Source organism: Gracilinanus agilis, chromosome 1 (genome assembly GCF_016433145.1).
Source record: "Gracilinanus agilis isolate LMUSP501 chromosome 1, AgileGrace, whole genome shotgun sequence".
Taxonomy (NCBI): domain Eukaryota; kingdom Metazoa; phylum Chordata; class Mammalia; order Didelphimorphia; family Didelphidae; genus Gracilinanus; species Gracilinanus agilis.
The window spans coordinates 136,970,942-136,991,971 of NC_058130.1; the positions used below are offsets into that span (position 1 = coordinate 136,970,942).

The following is a 21,030-nucleotide window of genomic DNA, read 5'->3' on the forward strand; positions in this document are numbered from 1 at the left end:
GATGTATCTAAGAGGTTATCTCATGCAACCCCTTCATTTAATGGATGGGAAAACTGAGGTCTGGAGAGGGCAAGGGGCACTGAATGAGTCAGTAGCACAGCTGGGATCCCTGTGAAGTGATTTATAAAGAAGGTCCCAGCATCAGAGAAAACCTCCTTTGATCTGACTAGAAAGAAGAAGGGAGAGGTGGAGGGTGGGCGAATCTGCATTTAAATAACACATTTTCGTTTTGCGCAGTGGTGACCTTTTGAATAAAAAACATGGGATTTTGATAGCTAGCGAGAGACGAGAGATATCCAGAAATTGCTTCTCTCTTCTGGCATGTGGGGGGTGGTGGGGGTTGGGGTAGTCAAATGGCAAACAGGCTAGAGAGGCAGCTAAACCCTGTGCAAAGGTTTGAAGGTTTAATGCCTTGAGGATAGGGGCAGGGGATTTGGCAGGGAGAGGTTGCAGGGGTGCTCTCGGTCCCCAGCATGACACTGAGGAGGAATTAAATTTTCAAAGATCCAAAGTACAGTAAGAAGAATTCTAGACTGAGCATTGGTAAACTTTAGGTATTCCCAGGGCTGATTTTAAGTGATCTTGGATGAGTTAGTTTCATTTTTTCTGGGTATCAGTGTCTTCATCTGTAAAATGCAAAAGATACTAACCCTGTGAACTTTCTTGAATGTTTTGGGTAAAAAAAAAGAGAGAACAAAAGCCATCATCATCAGAGCTAAGACTTAGGAGATGGGATAGGAGTGTGCTTGGAAAAGCTGTGTCTTAAGAATGAGTCACTACAAATTGATGACAGATTTCTCTGCCCTGATCTGGACTTTGCTCTCAAAGTTCTGACACTCCAATTTCTCCAATTTTGGTCCTACTTTTCTGATCACTCCATTTAAAGTTCCTTTGTTGGTTCATTATCCAATCCATGCTCCCTTGGTATGGATGTCCTTCAAAGCTCTCAGCATAGGTTCTCTTGCTTTCTAACTCTCCACACACTCCCTCTGGGTGTTCTCACTAGATTGAGAATTGGCTCAATTGTCTCTAAACAGATAACTTTTAAACATATATATATCAAGAAATCAATTAATAAGGATTCAGTAATCATCTACTATGTGCTACTCTGGCACATACTATGTGCTCACTTAGTATGGGTCTCCTTCAAAGCTCTTACTATAAGTTCTCTTCTCTAACTCTACATTTTTCCTTTGTGATTTCATTAGCTTCAGGTGGGCTGTTATCTCTAAGAAGATAGCAGCTAGGTGGCACAATGGATGGAGTGCTGGGGTTGGAATCAGGAAGAATCATCTTCATGAGTTCAAGTCTGACCTTTAATTAACTGCCAAGATTTGTAGATAGCATATCATGTCTTTTCTCTTCCCTCCACTCACATGGTCATTACCCCTTGCTTGGGCTACATTGACCTTCTAACTGGCCTCCCAGTTTCCAGGTGCTCCCTTTTTTAATCCATTTGATGCAACTACTAAAATAATATTGTTGTGGTACCAGCACATCACTCTCTCACACAAGAATCTTATGTGGTTCCCCATCACCTTTAGGATAAAGTAGAAATTCCTAAGCCTAGTATCTAAGTGACTCCACAATGTGGCTCAATTTGACTTTCTGGCTTCATTTTCCTCCCGTTAATGAACTCTACATTCTAAACCAAACTGGACTATTTTGTCTCCTGACCCTCTCCCCCAAGTGGTCAAATGATCTGTCCTCCAAGCTTGGAATGCAATCTGTCCTAACCTTCACCTCTCAGAATCCCTTTGCTCAGTTTACAAGTTACCTTCTGCCTGATACCTTTCCCCATCTCCCTAGCGATTGATACTCTTCCCCCTCCTCAAATTGCCATGTGTTATTTTCTCCTTTGATGTGCTAGCTTCCTTCTAGGCTCAGCTGAAATGCTGTTTTATACAGGAGGCTTTTTCTGGTTCCCTGAGTTGCTGGAGTCCTTCCTTTCAAGGGCTTTCTTCCTTCCACAATGTTGCTTGGATTTAACTATTTACATGGTGGCTCCTCTATTAGAATGTAAGCTTCTTAAGGGAAGGAATTTTTTTTTGTAGTCAGTACTTAATATAGTGCTTAACATATAATTAGTAATCAATATTGATTATTGTAATATATATAATATATAATATAATAAAATAGTAATCAATGTTGATCTAACCAACAAATATTTATTAGTTACCTACTATATGTCCTATATGCTGCTAGGTACAAATAATGAAATAATCTCTACTCAAAAGAAGCTTCTGTTCTCCTACAGGTGACAAGTACATATAAAATATATACATTATAATTATAAAGTGAAGAAATACATACACATTTGTTGTTTCAATTGTTTTAATAATGTCCGACACTTCATGACTCCATTTGGGGATTTCCTGGCAAAAGATACTGGAGTGGTTTTCCTTTTCCTTCTCCAGCTCATTTTACAGATGAAGAACTAAGGCAAACAAGGTTAAATGATTTGCCCAAGATCACACAGCTAATAAGTGTCTGAGATTTGAACACAGGAAGATGAGTTTTTCTGATTCCAGGCCCAGCACTCTATCCACAGAGCCATCTAGCTGCCCACACATACACAAACACACATACATTTATTTATTAAATACAAGAGAGTAATTAGAGGGATTGACTGATCTGTGCATACCTCATTTTCCCAGTAGAAGTAAGATCTATTTCATTTTTTCTTGATATCACCAAATGCTTAAAACAATGCTTTTCACAGAATGGGTCCTAAATAAATATTTACTGAATTAAGCTAAATTGGATAGATATAGGATCCCAAAAGATTAGGCTGGGAAAGCATATACCAGTGTACTTGGGACTGAACTTTGTTTCCCTTTCTTGGCTTTAATTGACAATCAGGTGATATAGAAGACTTTGTTCCTAGTTTACAGACTTGTCTAGCATCACAGTACAGAGAGAACAGGTTGTTATGAGTTAACTGGAGAAGAAAATATCCTAAGCTTTGAACATCAGTGGTTTTCCATATTCTAGAGGGCAGATTTTGAATCTGTAACCTTGCCTTAAGAACTAATTTAAAAGCAAGCATTCAGAGAAAGGAAGCATTCAAGGAAAGTAAATAAGAATTACATGAAAACTAAGAGGTGGTGGGAAGAACAACTGGAATTGTTTGAAGTCAGGAGATCTGGCCCTAACTGGCCACTTAATCTTGTTCAGATCATTTTACCTTAACTGAAATTTGAGGAGAGTAAGGATAGATTGCTGGTTGTGGAGTCAGAAAGAACTGATTTCAAATCCAACCTCAGACACTTACTGTGTGACCTTGGATAAATCACTAAACCCTGTTTGCCTCAGTTTCCTCATCTATAAAATGAGGTGAAGAAGGAAATGGAAAATCAATCCAGTATATTTGCCAAAAAACCCCCAAATGAGGTTCCAAAGAGTCAGACATGACTGAAAAATGACTGAACAACAATTTTCTGCCTCCTACTGCTCCCTCTCAAGCTTATTGTGAGGATTAAATTGAAAAAGAGATGGGAAAATATTTTCTCATCCCCATAGTTATGTACAAATGTAAGATCTCTGCCTCAGCTTCCCCACTCCTTTCTTCCACCTTGTCATGTTCTTCCCCTAAACTCTAAAAAACAAAACAAAATAAAACTGTTCCTGGCATTGATGTCCTTGGGAAACTATGGCCTGGGAGCAACCAGTCTGGTTTACGGGCTCAGAGAGATGCGGAAAGTCTAGGTTTTATCCCTTTCATTCATTCCCAGTCCAACCTTTGCCAATCCTTGGTCCTGTTCAGTCCTCTTTACCCTGTATGCCCTATGGGGCCCAGCCTGTGGGAACAGGGAGAATCATCCCTCTGGGAGAAAGTGCCCAAATAAGTGACAGGCTCTCCAAATGCTATATACTCATCTCTGCCAAGATTACAGCCCACTCAGAATTCAGGGCTTTGGCATTTCAGCTGAGCAGAAAACTTCCAATCCTCTTGTTATTATTTTCTTTAATCATGGGCCAAGCACAACGTTCACACTTTAAGCAAAGAAATGCAAACATATCAAGGATGATCAGAGACAAGTTTTACCAAATACCACTTAAAAAAAGGGACTTATGTGAAAATTAAATCCCACAGTGTCTGGGCTATATTTCCCCTTAAATTTCTCCTTCTGTGAAAGCAACTGTGTACAAGGAGGCAACTTATTTGGGGGTTTTCCTGGGCTTCCAACTGTCTGAGAACAATTTTGTGTAGCAAGCTTAGGGTAGACCTTGGTTTATCTACTTTGGAGGGGAAAACAGCTTATTAGCAAGATGGTAAAAGAATGACAGGACTTTAGAACTGGATGGGGCCTAGTCTAGTGTCCAAAATCTATGGATTAAGAAATTGAGGCCCTCTCTGAGAGGGGAAGTGATTTTTCCAAGGTCATAGAGTGATGTAGTAGCAAAGCTAGAACTAGAAAACATGTCTCTGGGCTCCTAGTTCATGATTCTTCCCATTTCTTGGTTAAAGATTCCTTCTCATTTTTTCTTTTCTACCTTTCCCTATCTTACCCCTTCTGCTCCAACCTGGTTCTCATGGAACAGGTTCAAAATAGCCCAGCTGTTTTTTTTTAACTCATTGACTGCAGAGAGGAAGAGGAGGAAGGAGAGGAAAAGGATGATGCTAAGGAAGAGGTATTGGTAAGAACCACTGGACCTTTCCATCTGGTTTACAACTGATCAGCTTACATATGTGAGTGCTTTGACAGCTAGGATTTTCTTGTTTTTTAATTTCTGTCTCCAGTGCTTGGCCTATAGTAAGCATTTAATAAATGCTTTATCTTTCCTCCCATCTTTCCTTCCTTCCTTCTTTCCTTCCTTCCTTCTTCTCTTGCTCTCTCCCTCCCTTTCTCCCTTCCTTCCTTCCTTCTTTCCATCTTCCTTCCCTCCCTCCTTTCCTTCCTTTCTTCCTTCATCCTTTCCTTCCTTCCTCCCATTGCCCCTCTTTCCCTCCATTGCTCTCTTCCTCGTTCCCTCCCTTCCTTATATTTTCTTTCCCTCCCTTCCTTCTTCCTTCCCTTCCTTCCTTCCTTCCTTCCATGGTCCCTCCTCCTTTCCTTTCCTCTCCTCTCCTCTCCTCTCCTCTCCTCTCTTCTCCTTTCTTTTTCTTTCTTCTCTTCTCTTCTCCTCCCTCCCCCCTCCTCCCAGTTGAATCTGGTTTCAGACACTGACTAGCTATGTGATCTCAGACAAGTCACTTAAAGTACTGATTGTTTCAGTTTCCTCTACTATAAAATAGTGTTAATCAGAGCACCTACTTCCTGGGTTATTGTGAGGATAAAATGGAGTAATATTTGTAAAGCACCGTGCAAATCTTACGGAACTATGTAAGTGTAAGCTGTTGCTATTAATATTATTATTATTAACCTCAGTCTTGTCTGGTTATATGACTCCCTGTGCCCTTAGAATTTACACGTCAATTTGCTTTATAGTTACACTCACTGATTTATATGATTCTTTGAAAGTGTTATGCTTTCTCCCCGTCCCCTCTCCCCCTGCCAGGGTTTTGGTAGAATACAGGCTTGAATTATAGCTTTGCTGCTTGCTATGTGACCTTGGGAAAATCACTTTGCTGAACAAAATGGGGGGAAAAGTTGCCTTAGAAACCTCAATGGCTTGTTAAAAAGACCAAATAAAATAATGGATTTAAAAATTTTGTAAACTCTAAAGCATTATATTAAGAACTTTGTTGGCTGGTCATTTTTCATACTCAAAGAGAACTGCAAAATGCAAATTCTAGTGAGGTCTTTTGACTTGTGCATGAATTGCATTTAAGTGAGGCAGAGTTGCACAAAGTCATCAGCCTCACTCTCTCTTTTGAACTCATTGAAGATCGGTGGCCAAACAAAAGTCAAGATGCCAGGTGATGGCTTGGATGCAGTGGATGACCTTGCCTTCTTCTGGAGTGTAAGGCGCTTTCAGGGAAGATGGATGCCTGCTCAATCCTCTTTACCCTGTGTGCCTATGGGCCCAGCCTGTGTGAGGGCTTGCCAAGCCCCTTTCAGGGCTGGTTTCCTCTTCTAGTGTCTATCTGTCACCCAGTTCTCACTCGTGGCTCCAAAAAACTGGAGCATTTGCAGCAGACAAATCCCTAATAAACTGCCTTGGTAGGTGAGTGAAACCAGGTTGAAGGAAACCAATAGACCTCAAGCCCATCAGTACAGTAGTGAGGTGTGAAGACTTTACCCTGCAGAAGGGGTGGATGAGAACAATTTGTTCCATCAACCATGAAGGGAGTGGAAGTTGGCACTGTGAAGTGCTTTTTGAACTTAGTCAGAATAATTAATGACACTAATAATCCCAGTACTTTCACTCTATTACAAAAAGCAAATAATTTGATCCACCTGAGCAATAGTTCACTGAACATTAAACACAAGAGAATCATCGTAGGAGAGTATCTTTTCTGGTCACTGCTTCTATCTGGATTCCATTCAACATGAAGCCAAGAAGAATTAAAATAATGAAAATATTAAGCACCTAGGAAATATAAGACCTTCTGCTGGGGGCCATGGGGAAGAGATGATCTCTGCCCTCAATGAGCTCCTAGTCTAGTAGGGAAGGAGATGAGACTTGGACATATGTGAGAAGTCCACAGGAGAAGTCAGTAAAGAATCGAGGTTCAAATAATAAGATAATGGGATCTTAGAGAAAGGTATGTCCAGGTATGGCTGGTAGGGGTCAGGGAGGGCTGTCTGGAGAAGGATCCAGGAAGATCCATTACAGAATTAGAGATCAAGGACTATCCAACATTTTACAGATGAAAACACTGAGGCAGAGAGAAATTAAGTGACTTATCCAGGATCATATGATTCACCAATAAGTATCAGAGAAAAGACTTGAATCCAACTTTTCCTGGCTCCAAGTACATTGCTTTCTCCCTTAGGGTTCATTGCCTTATGTGAGGTTTGTGAACAAGCACTCCAGAAGGAAAAGATGGGCAGAGTCAGGAATGGACTCACCCCTCCTGGTCATCCAGGAAGCACATTTCCAACTGTTTTTAACACAGGCAAGTGAAGAAAGTCAGTCATTCTTTAAAAAGAGGGAAACCTTGTACACAACCTTGCTTTAATGATAGCACTGAGAGAATCTTAGGCTATTGAGATGGGAAGTGATATTCTAGATGACTTCACGTCTGGTGAAAGGAGCCCTGGAAATGGGGTGAGAGAATCTCTGCTTGAAGTTCAGCTCAGCCTCTTCTGAACCTGAGGGCCCAGCCTCTTCAGTGGCTCTTCATTTTCTTCCTCTGCAGAATGAGAAGGTTGGACTAAGGATCCAAGGTCCCTTTTAGTGCTGGATCTTGGAGGCTCTTTGCCAATGGGGTACTCTGGAGAGTGAGGCATCCTCGAACTCTTGCCTGGGTTAAAATCCTCTCTTCCTTCTGTTTGACAGCTGAGATGTAATTTTTTAGGGGCTAAACTGGACATTTTCTAAGAACAATACTTTCCCATGCTTGAAGGAGAAAGAGAATTTAATCTTAGTCACATTCACCTAAAAGACCACAGCATGTGCACTCAGAGATTGTTTTTCAAAGAAGAACATGCCTGAAAACATTAAGTCTGTTCATGATGCATCCTTCTCTGTCTTGCCAGGTCTCTGGACTACAATAAAGCTCTAAGTCTTCACACATCAAGGGATTACTGGTCTATAGCATCTTGAAGTCTCTCAAAGATGCCAGGGCCTGAGGTATGTAATAATCCACATGGCTCAAGGCTCACAGAAAAAGAAATATCTATCAAAATATAAACTCCTTGAGGGCACAGATTACATCATTTTTTGTCTTTGTATCATTAGTATCTCATACAAGATCAGGCAGGCAGTAGGTGTTTAATAAAAGTTTGTGGACTGAGTGATAGATTTATTCTTATCTAAAGCAGGAGTCAATGACAGTAGAGAATATGAAAGACAGGCTGAAGAAAACATGATAGCAAAATGGCCTTTTGGGAAATGACTCTAGGCATATACAAACCTTTTGAAGACATCATCCTCATGAGTTGGGCTTAAGCTACCTTGAATGTAGAGGTCCAAGTCAGGAACGTTTTAGGAATACCAACAGCTTATATTGCTGTAATTCTATAAGGATTACAAAGAGTTTTCTTCCCAACAATCCTATTATAAGGTAGAAGGAGCCAGTTCTCTTTTAACTCCCCTCCCCCCATTTTATAGATGAGGAAACTAAGACAAGGTGATCTGTCTATGATTCTCCAGCTGTCAGAGCTGGAATCTTCCCCTGGGTTTCTTCTTGTTCCGTGACCATCACTTTCCCACAATGCTGCCTCTCTAAAAAGGCAGCTTTTCCCCAAAGGCCCATGCCAACCTGGATTCTCAGAAGGGGTCATGGCTACTCCTACTCTCTGTGTCCCCTGGTGACGTGACTAGCTGGTAACTTCCAGAGGGCAGCCTGAGGTCCCCGTCAGAACATTTTTAGCTTTAGCAACCAGATGGCCCCTCCAGGTAACCAAGACACAAAACAAACAGTATCACAAGTTTCTTCCCAAGCCCTTCTTGACTCCAGGGACTGCTAACATGGCCCAATCATAAAAACAAAGCTTGTGGGTAATAATAGTTGATATTTATTTTGTAATTTAAGTTTTACAAAATGCTTTTTCATATATTATTTCATTTGAACCTCATGGCAACCCAGTGAGGTGGGTGCTATTATTATCCCATTTTATAGTTGAATAAACTGAGGCTGAGAGAATTTAAGTGACTAAATCAGGTTACACAACTAATAACAGCTAAAGCATGATTCAAACCCAGGACATTCTGACTCCAAGTCCAGCACTCCATCCACTATGTCACACGCTCTCTCATAGTAGCTAGCCTGGATGTAGCACTTTAAAGTTTGTAGAGCACTTTGCATTCACAGCCTAATTTGATCTTGATGACACCTCTGTGAAGGATGTGCTATTACTATTTCTGTTTTGTAGATAAGGAAACTAAGGCTCAAAAATCAAACCTTTGTGCCTTGAGGCAGCATGGTATAGTGAGAAGAATGTGAGCTGTGGAGGCAGAGGACCTTGATTCAACCTTCACCTCTGGTGTTTTCTCCCTTGGATTAGTTCCCTAATTTTTAAGGTCTTAATGATAGAATGAGGGAGTTGGATTGGAAGCTTCTGAGTGCCTTTCCATCTCTAGGCATGTAGGATCCTATAACTTCAATCCTTGCGCTCTTTCCACTTATTCACCAATAGAGTCCAGAATACTTGAGTTCAAATCCTACCTCTCATACTTACTATGTGCGTTTGTTTGTCTGTAAAATGAGGACAATAATATTGGTGGTACTAACCTTGTAGTGTTGTGATGAGGCTGAAATGACATCATATATATAAACTATATTGCCAATTTTAAATGCCACATGGTACATTTGTACCTGGGCAGCTAGGATAAAGCACCAGGTCTGGACTCTGGAAGATTCATCTTCATGAGTTCAAATTTGACCTCAGACACTTACTAGCTCTATGACCCTGGACAAGTTGTTTAACCCTGTTTGCCTCAGTTTCTTTATCAGTAAAATGAGCAGACAAGGAAATGGCAAATCACTTGGGTACCTCTGCCGAGAAAACCCCAAATGGGGTCATGAAGAGTCTGGTACGACTGAAAACAACAGAACAGCAATAACACCACCATATTTATAACCCATTATTTCATCCCTGTAAGCTCCAATTCTCTCCTCTGTAAAACAGGGATAAGAACAACACTGGCATGATCTCCTTGTAGGGCTGTTGTAAGGCTCAAATGAGACCATGGAGATGAATGCATGATCTGACCTGCTGGGCTTCCAGCAGAAGCTATTATTATTGGGGTCCCTATGAACCCTCACTCTATTCTCTAACCCTGAACGTATGGCCAGTGCTAGCTGATTTGCAATGGCTTAGCACCCACCTGGCAAAGTTGTTGTCTAGGAAGCATCTGTTCCTCAGAAGTCCAGCCCAGAGCTGCACACCCACAATGCCAAAGATGAAGAAAACGAAGAAACAGAGAAGCAGGACATTGCCCAGCATGGGCAGTGTGTCCAGCAGCAGCGTCACCAGGATCCGCATGCCTGCATGGGAGATGACAGAAGAAAGCACGTGTTACTCATGTTGGGAGGCAGGAGAGTGTGTGTGGTGGGAAGAGGGATGGGGGTGACATCTGAGGATCTCCCTTCTTATTGTGTGAAGAATGATAGAGGAATCAAAGGATTTTGTGAAGCTCTAGACTTATGATCTGGAGCTACATGAATAATAATGATAATAGCTAATATTTACATAGAGCTTTCAAGTTTGCAAAGTGCTTTATACACACATATATATTTTGTTGCTCAATTGTTTTTCAGTTGTGTCCTACTTCTTGTGACTCTATTTTGGGGTTTTCTTGGCAAAGATACTGGGGCAGTTTGCCATTTCCTTCTCTAGCTTATTTTATAGATGAGGAAACTGAGGCAAACAGGGTTAAGTGACTTGGCCATGGTCAAACAACTAGAATGTGTGTGAGGAACTCATGAAGATGAGTCTTCCTGACTCCAGGTCTGGTACTCCATTCATGATGCTATTTAGCTACCTCTATGTATCTAACCTCTCTCTCTCTCTCTCTCTCTCTCTCTCTCTCNAAGAATGATAGAGGAATCAAAGGATTTTGTGAAGCTCTAGACTTATGATCTGGAGCTACATGAATAATAATGATAATAGCTAATATTTACATAGAGCTTTCAAGTTTGCAAAGTGCTTTATACACACATATATATTTTGTTGCTCAATTGTTTTTCAGTTGTGTCCTACTTCTTGTGACTCTATTTTGGGGTTTTCTTGGCAAAGATACTGGGGCAGTTTGCCATTTCCTTCTCTAGCTTATTTTATAGATGAGGAAACTGAGGCAAACAGGGTTAAGTGACTTGGCCATGGTCAAACAACTAGAATGTGTGTGAGGAACTCATGAAGATGAGTCTTCCTGACTCCAGGTCTGGTACTCCATTCATGATGCTATTTAGCTACCTCTATGTATCTAACATCGCTCTCTCTCTCTCTCTCTCTCTCTCTCTCTCTCTCTCTCTCTCTCTCTCTCTCTTTCTGCCTACATAACATCTATTTCTTTCTTTTCTATTTTTCTATTTGTCTACCTCTCACGTGCTTCTCACAATCACCTTGTGAGGTATTATTATTAACCTCATCTTACAGATGATGAAACTGAGCCTGTGAGAGGTGAAGTGATTTGCCCAGAGTCACCTGGCTAGTAAGTATGTAAGGCAGGATTTCAACTCATTATGGGAGTCAGGCCTTCCAAATTCTAAAACCAGCACCCTACCCACTACTTCATTCAGCTATCTTAGATTAGATATTAGACAAGAATTGTTCTTTCTATTGAATGACCCTCATCCTAGTTCCTCTCTCTGATATCTTTTGACTAATGGTACCACTGACCTTCTAAAAATCCAAAATAAAATTATTTTTATGTTGAAGTTCAAGGTCAAAATGAGTTCTGGGTTCAACAGGACAGACTAGGATTTGAGACCAGATTTGACACTTATTAACTGTATAATCCTGGTCTATTAATTCCATTCTATGAAGTGATTCTATTAATTACTTAATTTTTCTGGGTCTCAGCTTCTTCTAATGTTTGATTGTAGAGTTTGTATAAGATGAAGAAACCAAAGGGCATGGAAATGAAGTTCAATTCAAGCTTGAGATCTATGATGCTATGAGATCCTTGAGGATAAACCATATGAGAAGGCAAAGAAGAGTTCACTTAAATGGAAGAATGTCTCATAATGCTTTGGAGAAGTGAGCATCTGACAGAGTTGGCTTCATCATGCACCCAGAAGCAGTAAGAATCCTTATTCCATAGGGTGCTTGATCATTTCATCCTGGAAGATTCATAATGAGCATAAGCAAAAAAAAAAAACATAGAGACAATCTATGTTTTATATCTCCATTGAGAAAATTTGTTTCCCTTGCCTGCATATTTGTCACAAGACATTTTTTTTCTTTCTTCCTTTTCTAATTAGGATAGAGGTGAGAAGGAGATAGGATCAATTTCTATAAATTTTAAAAATTAGAGAGGTGAAGGAGCTATAGATATAAAATAATGCATATAGTTTTGGCTGAATGTATTATTAGTTTTTATTAGTATTAAACTATATATTTTAATTGTATCTAATTTTTTTACTTTGTTCCCAGAAACCTATCATGGAATGGGAGTAATCTGCAAATGTTTGTAACGTAAAAATAAAATACATCAATGAGACAAAAAAGAGAGACAATTACAGTTTCTGTGCCAACATCTATTATAGAGGATGAAAAGGCAGAGAAATCTCACAAAGAACTTGATTTTCCAAACCTAATCATCATATACTTTGATACTCTGTGACTTTAAGGTGCAAATGGCACAGGGGAAAATGGCAAAATGTATGTTGGCAAAGACATCTGAGGTTTGAGAAATCAAAAGATTGTTGAGTATTCAGAAGTCTCCCCTTTTTATATTGTGAGTACTTAAAAAACCCCTTATCATCCATCTTAGAATCAATGCTATGTATTGTTTCCAAGGCAGAATAGCGATGAGGGCAAGGCAATTGGGGGGGGGGGTAAGTGACTTGCCTAGGGTCACACAGCTAGGAAGTGTCTGAGGTGGCTCTGAATCCACTGATCCACCCAGTTGCTCTCAGTCAATACATTCTTCTGGAAGTGACTTAGATATTGGACACAGGGGCAGCTAGATGGCTCAGTGGATTGATAGCCAGTTCTAGAGAAGGGAAGTCCTGAGATGAAAGGGAACTATTTGAAAAAAAAAAAGAAGACATTGAACACGGCCAGGAATAAATAGCATCACAAAAAATGAAAATGCCTGGTAGGTGTCAGAGCAGAATCAGCTGTCTATGTTCAAACAGATCATTGCCTGCTCAGAGCAAGCCTTTCAAAACAATATTAGATTAGAAGTAATGATAAAGATGAGGAGACACGTCCATATTAAATTAGAAGAAAGGATAAAGATGAAGGAATATTGCCAACAATTCAAACTACGTTAACTTGACCCATTCAGATGGGCTGTGATGTTGAAAGATGGGAAATGGAAAAAGGCTCGGAAGTAGGTTTTGTTCACTGCCATTTCTTACAATAGATAAATTGATAATTTAAGAAAGTTCTTCCATTGAGGAAGCCAAAAGAGGCCAGATAGTTTAGCACCTTATCTGTGAAAGGTACATGGAAGCCCAGGGCAACAATGATTTAAATACAAATTCATTTATAAAACTTTACAAAGGAATATAATGGAAGACTATGAGCAAGAACACTTCATAAAACATTGAAAAGTAGTGGAAGCAATAACAAGTCTTCAAAAAAGCTTGGCACAAGACCCAGCTGGGCCACATCATACTGAGATCATTCATAGATAAAACAAATAGACAGAAAATGGAACAAATTTGACTATGTTTCTAAAAAGATATCTATTTTTATCATCAGTGATAGTGGAATCACCAGATTTGGAGTCTAACTCCTACGTTCCCGATGTGCTTGCTATATGAGATTGAATTGGCACTTAAGAAAATTAATTCAGGAATAGTGACTGGACCAGATCAAGTACCCACTGAAGAAATCTGTTCTGGAAGTAACAAATCTTGAAAGCATTGAGGGATCATTTTATATGTTATCTCAGAGAATTAAAGTTACCTAAAGAATAGAAAAGATCTTGGCTATATTATTACTCTAAAAGGTGATCCAGAAAATATCAACATATCCTGATCAATATTCTCATTTTTATAAACATTTTATGAAAATGATCATATACCTATAAAGGGTATTATTGGTGAAGATATAGGAAAAGAACAGACTGGCTTTCACAAATGATTTTGTACAGCATATTCCATCTTAGCAATCACACAATTGCCTGAATGGTATAGAGAAGAGAAGATCTTATGATTTTTTTTTACCAAAGGATTTTAATTAGTAAAACAAAATGTAGCCTTAAAGGATCCCCATGATCTCCTGTCTCTAAGAGTCTCAAGTGACTACAGTAAGCCCATATATGGTTTCTTTATAAATATATGGAACCATAGGTATTTTACTAAGATTTTTGATACCTTTTGAAAAGTTTTATCGATATATATTTACATATATCTTAACAACACAATCATTTTTCTTTAAACTTTGCCTGCTACTGGACCTTCCCTTATAACAAAGAAAAACATTTAAGCAAAACATTCCCAACAACTATATCTGATAGCATATGCCACATTCCACTTCCATAGTCCCTCACCTCTGTACTGAGAGAAGTACCAATATAAATGTCAACTATTATTTCTATTGATGAGATTATACATCATAGGATCAGAGATTTAGAATTGGAAGTGTCCTTAGTGATCAGGTCCAATTTCTTGATATTAAAGAGAAGGAAATGAAAACCCAGAAAACTTAAGTGACTTGTCTACAGTCACATACATCATAATCATTGGAGCTATAGTTTGAACCCAAGACCTTTAATTGGAAGGACAGTTTCTTTCCATGACCTTTCATTGCAGTGGTCCACTGAAATACTGAGGTCAAAGGTCTCTTCCAGCTTTAACATTTTTTTAAATATTTGAAGTTCTACCTCCTCCAGGAAGTTCTGTCTGACCTATTCAGCTCCCACTCACCTTCTCTCTTTAATTGTCCTTATTAGTATACAATTTAGCCTTGGATGATGGATCATCTGATAGTATTTTGTAAATGTTCCACATATGTGAGTCTTGTCTTCCCCAATTTCCTGAAGAGAGTCCTCACTTTACTCTTTCTGGGTCTCCCCTAAAGCTATGATATGTCCTAGGGGTCTGTGCCTTAATTGGTTTCTCCTCTCTTTCAACAGAACTAAAGATGGAACTGGGCATCTAGAGAAGTGATATGGCTTTGTATTGAGGGAGGGAAGCAGATGCCCTGACTTACCCTAAAATGCGATATAATGCTAGGTATTATTGTTATTGTTGTTGTTAGATAATCTTTAAGTTATCTTCTGGTTCTAAAACTGTCTTGGGAGACAGGGTCACCATTGCTCAATCCTTTGGTGTTTTCTGTGAGTATAACTACTCGCAGCCTAATTTACAAAGTCACACACAATACAGAGACACCCAGTGACAGCCTCTCAGGTGCCAGATTGCTCTGTGTATCACAGTGGTGCCACATTGGCTGGACAACCCAACCCAATTACTGTCAGTTTAAAGGCCAATGCAGGAGACTCCAGCCTGATGACCTAGGTTCTCCCTGGTTTCATATAATAATAATGCTAGCTAGCATTTACATACAACTTTACAGCTGGCAATACACCATAGACACATGCACATAAAATCTCATTTCATCCTCACAATAACCCTGTGAAGTAGGTGTTACTCTTATCCCCCATTTTACAGATGGGGAAAATGAGGCCAAGAGAAGTTAACTGACTTGCCTAAGGTTACTTATCTGATAAATTTCTAAAGCAGGATTTGAACTTGTTTTTCTGATACCAAGTTCAACACTATCCTCTAGGCCACCTAGCTGCCTTACATGCTGACTGGAAACATCCTTAGAGAGAAAAAAAGCCTGATGATTTCCTTAGGACTCTTGGCAGGTTTCTATTTCTTGCTATAGCTCAACTGCTCTGCCTCCTTGGTTGTAGTAAAACCTTAGAGATGGGGTGAGTGTTGGTCTGCTTGTCTATCTTTTTCATTCTCTTTTAGTTATCTCCTCCAGAGAGGAGCAGCTTTCTGGATCTTCCTCTCTAGGAAGCACAGAGCTGGGAGATGTGGCTCCTTCCTGCCAAGATCCTGTCATTGAGGGGTGTACAGGGCAGATGGTCCTGGAGCCCACAGCGGCCATAAAAATGAAATCATTTTCTCAGCCCTGTCTGACTCCATTCCATGATGGCAATCTTGTGACCTTGAAATAGACCTCAGTGTCAAATGAATTTCCAGCAAGTAAGATGCATCTTGCTGGTGGCCAAAGCTGGCCATAGTCAATGGATCAGTTTGTTGGTTCCTTAAACTTGCCATGTATGCTATAGGGTCAACAGCTATCTTTGGAAAGACCTAAAGAGAAAGCTAAGGAAGAGCCAGGTGAATGTAGAACTTTCTGAGAACTCATTACCAAATTGATACAGCTTACATCTGCTAAAAATTTCCTGCCACACTACTGGACAAATGGTTATCTGACCTTTACTTATGGTGCTCCAGTGAAGGGATCCACAATCTCCCCAGGCAGCTCATTTCTCTTTTGGACAGTTCTAATCATAGGGAAGATCAAATCTAAACCGGCAACTTTTACAAGGCCTAGCCATTGCTGTTAATTCTAACTCTGGAGAGGAATTTTTAAAAGGAATGGTCCTGGAGCTCTAAAAGTTTATAATCAAATTATGGATGATTCACCACAAATGGGTAATCCTGGATTTCCAAGGTATCTTAAGTCATCGAGCAAGCACTTTTAGAGGGCAGCTAAGTGACATAGTGGATAGACTGTTGGACTTGGAGTCAGGAAGAAGTGAGTTCAAATCCAATCTCAGACACTTACTTGCTGGGTGCTCCTTGGCAAGTCATTTGACTAATTGCCTCAGTTTTCTCATCTATAAAATGAGTTGGAGAAGGAAACAGCAAACCATCCCAGTGCTAAGAAAACCCCAAATAGGTTCACAAAGAGTCAGATATGACTGAACAACTGAATAACAAGAAGTAACCACTTTCCAATTTGAAATCCCTTTTATAGCATCACTAAAAAATGACCCTTTTATAGCTATCAGTGACAGAATACTTATTGCCTTCTGTTTAGTTTCTTCTATTCTTGGTAGTTCTAAGAGAGAGCAGCTGACCCTTATTTTCTGATGAATTTGACTTTTGAAGCTGTGGGGCCACAGTGATTAAATTAAATTCTTCCTGTCCATGACAGCCTTTCAGATACTTGAAGTTAGTCATAATGTGTGTATGTACACGTCTGTACACATATATATGCACATGCATACATTCACATGCACTCACATACCCTAAATCTTCTCTTCCTCTTACTAAACATCCTCAGTTACTTCAAACAATTTTCACGTGATGTTATTTCCAAACTCCTTATCATTCTAGTCACTCCTTCATAGCACTTCCAACTTGTCTTTCCTAAAAGACTATCCGGTGCTGTCCAGTCCTGAACATGGTATCCCAGATCTTATCTGAAAAGGACAGAGTATAATGGGAATGTCACATCCCTTCTTCTAGATATTGTGCCTCTATTAAGAAGCTAAGGATCATTTTAGCTCTCTTGGTCATCCCATCACACACACTACTAACTTACATTGTTTGCAATCTACTGATAACCACAGTCATTATACATGTTGGTAGGGTTTTTGAGTCTATGTAGGACTTGATATTTATTCCTAGTAAACTCATTTTCTTTTTTGAACCCTTACCTTGTATCTTAGAATTAATATTAAGCAAGGCAGAAGAATGGTAAGGGCTTTGCAATTGGGAATTGGGGTCAAGTGACTTGCCCAAGGTAATACAGTTAGGAAATCTACAATTAGATTTGAACCCAGGACTTCTTATCTACAGGCCTGGATCTCTAATCACTGAGTCACCTAGCTGCCCCTGCTAAGTTTCATCTTAATAATGATGATCTGCATGCAAGGAGCCAGTCATACAGCAGACATTTATGAAGCATCTACTATGTGCCAGGCACTGCTGCTAAGAACTGGGGATTCAAAGAAAGGCAAAAACTAAATAAAAAGCAAAGCAAAGAAACAGTCCCCGGTCTCAAAGAGCTCAGTTGTACTAATGGGGGAGGCAACTTGTAAGCAATAATGTATGGATTAATTATATGAGACAAATTGGGGATGATCTCTGAGGAAAGGTATTAGCTTCAAGGAAGAGAAGGAAAATTTTCTTGTAGAAGGGAAGATTTTAGCTGGGAAACCAGGAGATTGAGGAGGTGAGGCTGAGAGAGAATATTACAGACATGGGTTTGTGAAAATGTCAGTGAAAATGCCCAGAACTGGGAGATGGGCATCTTGTGTGAGAAACAACAAGGAGGGCCAACATACCACCGTTTTGGGGAGGAGAAGATGTAAGAAGCCTGGAAAGGCAGGAAAGAAGCTAAATTAGGAAGGGCTTTGAATGCCAAACAGAGGATATTAGTATCTTCAAAAACAAAATGTGAGGGAAAAGGCAGTGGGTTGACCACAGAATAAGACTAATGGTCCATAAACAAATGGGCAGCCCAGGTGCTGCTTTGCCATATCAATATAATACTGAAAGAATCAGTGAAAGGTCTCCAGTATGTAGAGTCAATCCTCTATGGAGGCTTTACAGAAAGACACAGACAAAATTTTAACAGAATGAGAAAGCATGGATAGGTTATTTATCTCAGTAGGGGGAGTACACACACAGAGGAGATCAGTGATCCAATCAAATAATAAGGATGTTTTAATCTTACTATTTTTTATCCATCTTTCTAGCATGTTTTGAATTCTCTTCTAGTTTTGACCAGCCATTCTCCTGTCAGTAGGGTACAACAGAGAGAACACTGGATTTAGAATGCCCAGAACTGAGTTCAAATCCCCACTCTATTACTTATTACCTATATTGCCTATCTTCCCTGGATCTTGGTTTCTTTATCTTAAAAGTAAAGAGCCTGGAAGCGATGATTTCTAGGACAAAATCTAGCTCTGAATCCTATTAACCTACGATCCTATAGCTGTTCCCACTCCTTCCTCAATTACTGACCCTTGGGTTAGTTAGTAATGTAGCATCCAAACGGTTTTGAATTAAAGCTGCACATTTTCACTAAGCTTAGCCTCATTTACTGGGGCTTTCTTTTGGGAATGTTGAAATCCCTGTTCTTCTTTAGGAGACCAGATAGGGAGGCAGGTTAGGGAGCCTGGGACAATTTTCATTCTGTTCTGCCCATTTCGATTAGGTCTTCATCCTTGCGAATGGCCAATCCATCCACCAGATTAACAAAAAATAACGAAGCTGATAAAACTGTCATTGCTCTTAGAAATGATGACTTAGAAATTGCCTTTTAAAAATCCATCTGATTTATTGCTCTGGCAGGGAAGGCATGGCTTTCTGTATGGGCTGCCTATTCTCTGCTTCAGTTCAGTGCTCTTTGTCAGTACGATTTAAACTGGGCCCTGAATACACTGGAAGCAAAGAAAAATTATACTCCTCATTTTCCGTCTAAGTGGCACTAATAATCTTCTCCCTGGGACACTTGACATTTTCTGGAGTGTCGTCCGGAGTGCTCAGAGAAGATGGCTAACAGATGGGGTCTGTCATTGGCACTGCAGCACTCGGCAACCCCAAATGCCAAAGGGGATGGGAAGGGAAAGTTGTCTGGCAAAGGAAGATAACAGTTTTGCCTAGGAAAAAAAAAACATGCCCCCTTCCTACTGAGAATCATTGTTAGCTGTTTGCTTTTCCAAGGGAACAATACCCTATGTAACATAGGATTCTAGAGGGTGAGGTTTACTATATTTATTGACAAGTCTAATTTGAACCAGCAATTAGCCTTTAATTTTCATTTTTGGGTCTATTTCCCAACTCAGACAAAACTGCCTAACTCTCAGATGTTCTTATGAGAATCCTTGGTTATATATATATTTGGCTTCTTGTTTGGGGATATATAACCTGATTTTCAACTTCCTTTTTAGGTGATAAAAATTTGGGCTGGAGAGTAGAAGATGCTTTCATCCACATGATAGCTGAGATAGAAGTAGATCTCATATTTTAAGATAGTTTTAGAGTTAGAAAGAGTCTCAGAATCATCAAATTAGAGGACCTGATTTCTAATCTTGATCTTCAAGTATGTGACTTTGGGCTGGTCGCTTTCCTTTCTTTGGGGGCCTCAGTATCCTCCTCTGTAAAATGAGGGATTTAGACAAGATGACCTTTAAGCTCCTTCTTTGCTCTAAATCCTATACTCTTTCTAAAATATTTATTGATATCTCCAAAGAATACCCTTTGGAGAAATCTGGTCTTTTGTCATGGTTTACAGCTTTGCTTACTGGTGTTCAATCTGTCTTGGTTGGGGTTCAAACTGCCACAAGCCCTTTAAAAAAAGCCAACTTTGCAGAGTCACACCCCCAGAGACTATCTGGGAGGAAGAAGGTTAATTAGAAACAGCTGAGGCAGAGCAGCATCTCTACAGGCCTCCAGTGTACAATGGGGGTGGGAGCTCTTAATGAGAGAATTCAATTTCCCTCCAAGAGGCTGTTTGAAGCCTAGGGTTGTTGGAGAAAGGTGACTATACTAGGAAAAGAAAAGACTGGATGTCCTGAGAATTTGCTATTGTTTAGTTGTTTCACTTGTGACTGACTCTTCATGACCCTATTAGGGGTTTGCCATTTCCTTTTCCAGCTCATTTTATAGAAGAGGAAACTGAGGCAAAGAGGGTTAAGTGACTTGCCCAGGATCACTGGCCAGTGTCTGAGGTCAGACTTGAACTCAGATCATCTGGACTCCAGGCCCTTTTTCCTTTATCTTCTAACTGCCCAGTGTCCGAAACAAAATTTGGGGGATATAGAACATCATGGCTCCTAAGAAATTAATAAGTAACGAGTTTAAAAGAATAAAATTCCTAAATCCTACTGAGGATATGATGAGAGAAATTGCTATTAAGTAACATAAGGGGAAAATTATACTTCTTGTACTTAACAGTTTTCTTTTCCTTTGTTCTATGTTGAGAATTGTTTGACCTCTATTTGCCTGGCAAGGTTAATACTTTGTTATAAGCAATAAACTGTATCTTGTGATCTTCTTCTGGATAATAAACTCATAGAAAAGCATGAATGCTGTTTAATTCCATCCTCTTGTCTCTCCCACTGTCTGGGGTGCATATTAAATATTTTTTATATTGTATCAAAGGTAGCTAGGTGGTACAACGGATAGAGTACTGGTCTGGCAGTCAGGAAGACTCATCTTCCTGAGTTCAAATCTCATCTCAGACACTAAACATAAAGGTGAAACCACAGATTCATAGAATGTCAGAATTAGAAGGAATCTGGAGACAATGTAAAGGAAGGATCAAAGGATTACAGATTTATAACTGAGAAGGACCTCAATGCCATCCAGTCCAATCTCTT

At 39.7% G+C, this 21,030-nt stretch overlaps 1 protein-coding gene across 1 annotated transcript in view; it reads right to left on the reverse strand.

The window, feature by feature from the left end:
- CACNA1H (calcium voltage-gated channel subunit alpha1 H) overlaps positions 1-21,030 on the reverse strand; it is a 412,463-nt gene that overhangs the window by 114,672 nt on the left and 276,761 nt on the right. The window contains exon 5 of the mRNA XM_044677620.1: positions 9,883-10,042. Coding sequence (XP_044533555.1) covers positions 9,883-10,042 — 160 coding nt within the window. The remainder of the gene's footprint in view (positions 1-9,882; positions 10,043-21,030) is intronic.